General features: G+C 39.1%; 1 protein-coding gene across 1 annotated transcript in view; it reads right to left on the reverse strand.

Moving 5' to 3' along the window:
• The window catches only part of reln (reelin), a 297,718-nt gene extending 289,455 nt beyond the window's left edge, over nt 1-8,263 (reverse strand). Inside the window, exon 1 of the mRNA XM_068005008.1 lies at nt 7,804-8,263. Within this exon, the coding sequence (XP_067861109.1) occupies nt 7,804-8,032 (229 nt within the window). The 5' untranslated portion in view covers nt 8,033-8,263. The remainder of the gene's footprint in view (nt 1-7,803) is intronic.
• Between the last annotated feature and the right edge of the window lie 385 nt (nt 8,264-8,648).

An 8,648-nucleotide genomic window follows, 5' to 3' on the forward strand; every position in this document is an offset into this window, starting at 1 on the left:
TGTAATACTGTATGTCTAATATAATATTGATTGAGCCAGTAATGTTGCAGATTGATCTCTGCTAACCACATGGCACCACAGAACAATCAGATCCCCAGGAGAATAATTTTCTTCATTTTACGCTTTCTATTTTTAAATTATCTATTTCTTCTTTTGTATTCTTTTTCCCCAACACGATTCTCAGCTGCTCAGCCTCTCTGCTCTTCTCCAACCCAAACTTGCCTCCCCTCCAAACATAGCTGCATGCTGAGTCCTGTTCAATCTCTGTCTCTCATTTGGATTCTCTGCTTGACTCAACTCCATTCTAACCTCTTCCTGACCTGACACTAACCAAACCTGGCACCTGTTTGGCCACCCAACCTTGAATGGCATCTGGCGTAGCATCCAGCCTCCCCACCATCACTCCCTGGCTGACAGCCTCCAGGCCAACTTTATTTTTATTTTTCTCATCCATTTTTCTCCCTGTTCCCAGTGCTAGAAAGTGAAGCACCTGGGGCAAGTGAGTTTTTATTGTGTGTTCCTTTAGACGTCACAGCTGTATTCCAACACAACAAAAAGGAGAGAAAGTCAAATCTACAGAAAGAGAGACATACAGAGAGGAGAGAAAAACTGGGAGAGACAGAGAGAGAAGACATGAGGTATACAGAAGAAAGAACTGACAAAGAGGGAGATGGATTTCTACAAGAAGGAGGCAGCTAAAATAAAGAGGTCACCCCTCTGGAACTGGGAACTACAGTGGAGATGATACTGATTGGTTTAAACGATAGATGAGTTAAATATACTGACAGTAGTCATCTCAGTCCCAGGAACCAATTCGTTACAATAAAGGAGGAGTATTTTCCAGCCAATTATTTGCATTAAAACAAATTTTAAAAGCTAGTTTTAGAGTGTAGGGGAACTGGGTGGCTTCTGGTCTCCTTTCCTCCCTCTTTCTGCTCCAACTTCAGTAGTAGAACCTTGAGCCATTTTGCACTCCACTGTGGAACGCTTTCCTGAACCCCTCCACCCTGCTACCTCTCTCCCTACTTACAAAAGTCTCTTCAAAACTTACTTCCCCAAACATGCTTTTGACTACTTCCACTAAATCCTCTCCTATTACTGCTCAGCAACTATTCTCGCATCTGTGAAGCATCTTGGGGTGCTTTATTACATTAATGATGCTATAATATAAATGTAATATGCTGTTTTTGGTGGAATGCATTGTACATGCTTGTCTAGGTCATGACAATCATCAAGTGAGATATCATAAAAAAAACAAAGACCAACTTTAGTCCTGTGAAACAAACATTGCTTAACCGATTCTTGTTTTTTCTCAGTAAGACGCAAAGAAAGTGTATTGTTCTTCCCCCCCGTAAACTCGGTAAGACTTGATGGGTCTGCTTTTACTACCAGGACCAACTTTAAACCCATTAGTCTGGCTGGATTCAAAGTCTTCATACCATGCTCTTGTAACAGTCCTGTGCAAAATGTGACTTGACAGTCTCAAGCCAGTTTCTAGCAGTTGCAGTTGCCACAGTTCAAAATTTACAATTTTACCTAGACAGGCTACAAGGGTAGCTGATGGGGAAGAGCAAAAGTTCACAAGGGTAGAGTGAAGATGCGAGCCAAGATTTTCCAATAGTTTACACCATTGATAGGGGACGTAGTCAGAAGTCAGGGAGGAGATCGAGCTCACCAGATCGCTGCCCTTAATGCAATTGATTTGCTGTTCTTAGGAGCAGGAAGCTCTCACGAAAAACTGGCAAGAGGTTCATTTAAAGATAACAAAATGTAAATATATGTTAACAACTGCTTGCATGATTCATGCAAGAAATATGACATGCACTCATCTTGTCCATATAAAATTGCTGTTCAAGGTTGCATGTTGACAGGAAGTCAGCATTTAAAGGGCAACATTTTTAGTTTGATATTTGGAGCCTATAAGAGAAAAATATTGCAGGTGTTTTTGAACTCACTTTATTTTCAGTATTTGTGCTATGAATTTTGGCACTGCAAGTTTCAGCTGCTGCAATTTAAATTAGGTCCAAGGAATACCTTTATACTTATATTATTTGGAGAATGAAGAGGAACAAAAGGAAGGATGCCAGGCAAGTGAGAATGCACCAGAGGAAGACAGACCACACCCGTTATCCTAGAACCCTGATATAAAGGCAGAGTTCACTTACCTGGATTTGTCAGAGGAATTCGGTCTTTGTAGACTGTGATTCACCAGGGAGGCTGTGACTGCGTGTGCCACACGCTGGAACCTGACCTTTCACCACAAGGTAATGGCTTCCAAAGTCACCACAAATTCAGACTCATTCCAGGGTGCCACAGCACAGTGTGCAGATGTATCAAGCAGGTCCATGCCTTGTTTGGCAGAACAACCAACTAAATCACATTTCCCATGGACAACTGGTAACACATGACAAGGCACTGTACTTTTTCCAAAAGCCAGGATTCCCCAGAGTGTAGGGAGCCATTAATGACATCTGTGTGGTCCTATGAGCTCCAGTACGCAATAGCTGCACATTCACGGACTACAAGGGCTACACGCAGATTGTCCGTGACCATCAGTGTAGGATCATGTATGTCAATGCCCATTCCCAGGCAGCAGTCGTGATGATGTATTTATTTTAAGGAAACCACCATGCCCTATTATTTAACCCAAGAAGAGTACAATGTTAGTTCCTTGGATGCCAAGGCTATTCTGAAGCCCTGGCTTATGACACCTTTATGACAGCTGTGAAAAGCTGCCAAGCATAGATACAACGAGGTCCATACAACTACACAAATCATTATCGAACATATTATACACATGTTGAAGCTGCACTTCAGATACCTTGACATATCCAGGATGCCTGAGAATTTAGCTCAGCCAAAGTCTCCAGAGTCTGGAGGATAAACTGAGGATTATCACTAGATTCAGTTTTTACACAGATGTTATGAGAACAAGGAATGCTTTACCACAACGGGCCATTGAGGTAGAGACTATAAGATCATTTAAAATTAAATTGGATAATCATTTGAAAAATAATCAAAAAGGATATGGGAAAAGGCAAGAAAATGGGATAGAATACCTAGCTCAAGTTGAAGAGCTAGCATCAGCACAATAACAAAGGGCCACATGGCCTCCTTTTGTAGTGTAATTTCTATGATTCAGATGCATGTGTAGAGAGTGCACTCATGGTGGTAGCAGAAAATTGCATTTAAGTGAAGGTTAAAGGGATGAGGCAATTAAAGGGAAGTGTCATCATGACCTTCAGTATACTTACCATCACCTAGCAACTCTGGGCAGAATGCCAGAAGGGAGTAAATGGTGTGCAGAACGGACGCACCCCAAATTAGTATTCAAATAAAGCACCAGCCTGTTTGAGGTAGGTGCTTCTATCATCGCTGGTCCTGCCTACTGGAACGCAAGTGGGCAGAGTTCCTGTGGAAATGATTTCCCGCCCTCTTTCAAATACCAGCTGCTCTTATGTTTTGTTCCCGCTGCCACAGTGACTACATTTCTCCCCCGAACAAGTCTGAAACAAACTGGACAATACTAGTACTTCAATACAGCAAATAAAATCTGTAAGATTTATAAAATGCAAGATTATTTATAGATACAAACAGCTAATTTTTTGCAGATTTATGGAATGTGTGGTTCCTGAATCCACAGCGATCCAGTGAGTACCTTACAAGGCTCCCATCACTGGATTTCAAAACAATGTTTAATTGGTAAATCTCATTCTGGAAGCACCTTACTTCTGTTGGCTAGTTCATAGATATTTATGTTCTAACACATTTATTTTTATACCCGTTTTCAATGAAAATGAAACAGGAACTTTTAAATTTCTAACAGAACATGATTTGTGATTTAAAACAATATGGTCTTCTTGGTACACACTCAAGTGAAACAGTTTGCTTTCAGGAGTAAGAAGCTGTCCACACAAAGACAATTCCATTTTCACCCCGTCACACCTGTCAACCCATTTCTAGAGATGAAGCACTTTGCTGATGCAGGGATGGTATTATAGGACACGTTCAATGTTCATACGCGAGAACCTTTTCTTTAGCAACTACACTGGACTTCAAGAGCTTATTTTCCCATTTAATCGAGATTACAGACAGTGAAGACAATACTAAGAAAACCAGTACTTTTTCTTCAATAAATTACACCAAGATTTTTGTTGAAGTTAAGCAGAAATATCCAATCCAGTCACAATATTGGCAGCTCATAGCATCAAGGCTACATCAGAGTAAGTGTTTGAAATCTTTTGTTTTAATCTTTCCATATTTTTTTTCAACTCTAATGATTGTTAATTGCTTTTATTCAATAAACAAAAGGAATCATTCATCTGACTTTATTCTAAGTATTTTCAGTTTGTAGTAAGCACTGATTTCACTAAAGCGAAGGCAACAGAGGAATATGTAACTAATGATAGTGAATTAGGGTTTAGCAATATGTCTCCACAAGTATGATATAATGTTTGGATATCATACATGAGTCATTCATACATGAAATATTCAGCTTATTCTACAAGGTAGGTAGGTGGGCAGCACTCTGAACTTTAAATGAAAGCTGGAACATTATGTTTCTTATTTGTGAAACATCAATCTTAACTTTCGCACAAAGTATTTGTCCCATGGGCAGTAAAATTACCAACCACGGTCAAAACAAAATATCCAGCTATCAACTATTAAACAAATGACCTGACCTCATGGGCTCTGAGAAACTGATCACAAAATGAATATTTTTGTATTTTGACAAATAATGTTTATACCGTTATGTAGAAAACAACAGTTTTTTTTTATCTTCAGTTATTTTGGCTTAAATATTATGGATTTGTGCAGAGACAGAGTGGTCAAAGTTAGCCAGTGGCATGGAAGTTGCTAAATACAATGGATCAAAGCATAACAGTATTCAATGGGGTCTATGATCACTTTGACAGTAAACTACTTTGATACTGTATGTGGCCAAGCCTAGGAAAAACAGTCAAGTCCAAACTAGCTGCCTGGCTTTGGATTATTTAGGATTGAGAACGGTATTGCTGCTTCCGACTCGTAAGAAGTCGGTAGTTCATGCTTTAGGAATTGTGTTACAGAACACTTAGAAATTGAACATAAGATCTTTTGTTTTACCCCATTTTTTACAGATTTTTTCTCCCCTTCAATGCCCATACATATCACCTACAGCTGAAATGCAGGGCTGGAAGTAGTCTGCTCCCAGATATCCCCATTATCATTATTAGCTGATTGCCAATAGCTTTGCCTGGAGTTGACTTTTCCTCCAATATCCCTGCCTCCCTACAAAGCAACATTTGGTCTCCTTTGCCACTCCCCATTAATGACATAATTCCGATCGGAAATTCGATGGAATGGGGAATCAAATCTGCACTCCACGATGCTGTATGCTAATGTCACAACAAGCTATTCTATCAGACTACATGAGATGGTCATATTTTTAGTTTTAAAAAAATGGGTGAAAAGCAGGCTGTTGATTTAGTTCCTTTGTGTGATATGTCTAGCATAAAACATAGCAAAATTGAGACTTTCAGAGCATTTAGATGGCACAATGAAATTAGTGCATTAACAAACTATTTTGTTCTCCCTACCATTTCCCCACATAGTTAGCTCTCTATCTCAGCCAGGCTGAGGAAGACACTAAGTGAAAGGAATCTACTTCTAGGAGGGAAAGGAAAAGACAGAGGGAGAGTCTGTTTCTTACACATGTAGAGGTTTGAGAACAGGTCATGTTCTAGGGCTTTTGATTGGAGAATGTTATGTTCGCACAAATTTCACCCCCCACCCCCCTACACTGTTGAAATTTTCGAGTGGCAATATAGTTAGATCATAACTGCTAATCCAGTTTGAGGAAAGCAAGTAGAATCAATTCCCTTAAACATTTATTGTTATCTATTAAGTTCTGAAGTAAAATGTCTGTTAAAACTATTTTATTTCAGAACTTCACTGGTTTAATCCCAGAATTACAAAAGTTTCAACAGCAAAAAGCTTTAATAAATCAACCTGATTCCTTAATCATACAGCACAATAGAGACAATTAGAGGCAACAACCTTTTAAATCTAATTATTGAATTCAAGTCTTAATGGCTGCCTCCCCAGTATTTACGAAACAGTAGTCAACATATCTACTTTATGCTTAGGTGAGTTGAGATGTTAAGAAGCTAAAGTGTACCTACTGCTATATTTGTATCCCATAATTGTGTAAAATGTAACACAATGCCTTTTACATTTTTATTCTGACTTGCAGTGTCAAACTAGACACCTGACTTGGCTCAATCCTGAAAAGGTCTGGCTTCCGTGCCTACATCAATATCCTGAAATAATTAGAAAAAGATGAACCAACAGCTATAACATTTCAATGCTTCATTAAAAAGTTTTCACAAAGCCAATCTCTCTAACTTTACAACAGTAAACATCCTGGATGCTAATAAACGGAATCTGGATTCATTTACTGACAAGAATGACCTTCACTACTTAGCTGCAGCTTGGTTGATTCGTAAGTAATAGGACATTTAGCCTCATTAACTAGTCCCAAAATTGACCACAGTCCAGGTGTCATTATTATTTTGTTCTCTTAGTGACCAGACTACATTATGGATGATTGTGCAATCCTCACAATGCTCTCTATGCTTTGTATATTGTCTATAATTTAATAGTACTGAAACACTAATTGAATATGAAACTAAACATGCCTGTATGTTTTTAAAATATATTATAACCTTGCAGGAAAAGTGCAGTATATTCATCTTACAGCCGTTTTCCACTAATTAGTCCCAATGGATGAACAATTGCCAGTACTTGAATTGAATTGGTTAGATATCATGCTTGAATACAAATACGTCATCTGATTCCATCATATAAGAGCAACCAGCCTGGAACGAAAAGGATTTTTTTTTTGTCGGATTATACTTGAAAACTTAAAGCATTGTACTTTCTACTTTTGTTAAAATTACTTCAAAATGCCTAACATACTCGTTTTCAGTACAATTATTTAATTTTTCCTTTTGGAGATTGCCGGAATCTCCTGAGCTGCTACAAGATTGACATTTTGCTTCCTACTGCTTAACTCAAGCTGTTTTTTCCATGTTAATTCAACCCCATGCACAGCTGACCTGAACTCTCACTTTTGGCTTACAGGGAAGAGTCTGCTATAGTTCACACATGTACAGTGGAGATACTGTGCAGGGCATTCCGCTATCATCCGCCTGACTGTGAACACAGTCCACAGGATAGAAATGACCCGTGAGTGCACTGTATACTCTCACATAGGAAATGTATCCACTTTATCTTAAAACGTAGACTGCTCTGGGACTGACAGCTGTCCCAGCAAAAGGTTTTTACACTTGAGTTGAGCCCACACACAAAGCCTGCTCAGGCCTGCCAGCTTAGTTTAATACACCCAAGCTCCAGTACAGGCTCTTTGAAGGACAGAGATTTAGGAACAGAAAGGAATGGTTCACAACAAAAGAGGAAACCCCAAAGGATTCATTTGTCTTCATAAATCATATCAGCAAGCATGCTGACGGTCAAATAAATCATGTTAATATGGTTCCATTTTTAACCTTACTCTTCTTAACGTAAACATTAAGATATTAAAACAGTCCAGTGGCTCATGAAACAAAGAACTGCTTCTTTTAAATATGCAGACTTTAACCAGATGCATATGTCAATTTTATAATAGCTATTATTTCACACATCATATCATGTGAAAGAACCACACTTGTTTCACCCTGAAACAAAATTATTACACTATTATGTTAAACTGGACACTAAACCTCAAAAGCAACATCCCTTTAAATACAAAAAGTGACCTACCATGATATTCTTGACCAGGCACATAATATCCTGGGTTCCCCGCAATATGAAGTGACATCAACACCTCTCCCTGTTCTCCATCGCCCTCCAGCTCTCCATGGTGGGTACAAAGGAAAAAGAATGGGGCAAACCTTGGGTAAAACCCCACTGATCCATATACAAAATCTGGCAAGAATATTCCAACCAGAAAGAGAAAAGTCCAAGTGTTAAAGCATCGCTTTTTATCCATATCTCTGTCCTCTTCGTATTCCGTTCTGCTGGGACCCCAGTTCTTGTGAATGAGAGGTTTTTTTTGCTGTATTAAAGAGATTACAAGTTTAATGTCAGGGAGCTTCTGTTGGGAAAGTCATAAGCCAGGAATTGTAGGAACTGCCAGCTGTCAGCTGTTTCTACTGCATTCTAATACATCAGCTTCATAAGCTGCAATACAGCTTTCAAACACGTCTTCCTCAGAGCATATTCTATTCCACTTTCCAGCCCCCTCCCACGTGCCTCAAGGCGCGTCTTTTTTTGTTAACTTTGTTTTAGGAGGGCAAACGCCTTCCCTTCAGTCAGAACACTGACTAAAACTGGGAGCTGATCAGGCATAAAATGCAGTGACTGGAAATAATTTATTTCCCCTGCTGCTTTTACTGGAGTACTGAAAAACTCCACCTTCTCAGATTAACATGAGACAGAGGAAGCCATTCCTCACTTATTCTCCCCGACTGTCCAAAGCTGGAAATCTCTTATTTACGCCTTGTCTTGATACTAGATAGACAATTGACAAAATCTGAAGAGCAAACAGCAAGCAGTTAGTCTAAAGGCACACACTGAAAGGCAGCTTAAATGCTGTTTCAGTTCTA

This window comes from Heptranchias perlo, chromosome 24 (genome assembly GCF_035084215.1).
Source record: "Heptranchias perlo isolate sHepPer1 chromosome 24, sHepPer1.hap1, whole genome shotgun sequence".
In the NCBI taxonomy this organism is placed as follows: Eukaryota; Metazoa; Chordata; class Chondrichthyes; order Hexanchiformes; family Hexanchidae; genus Heptranchias; species Heptranchias perlo.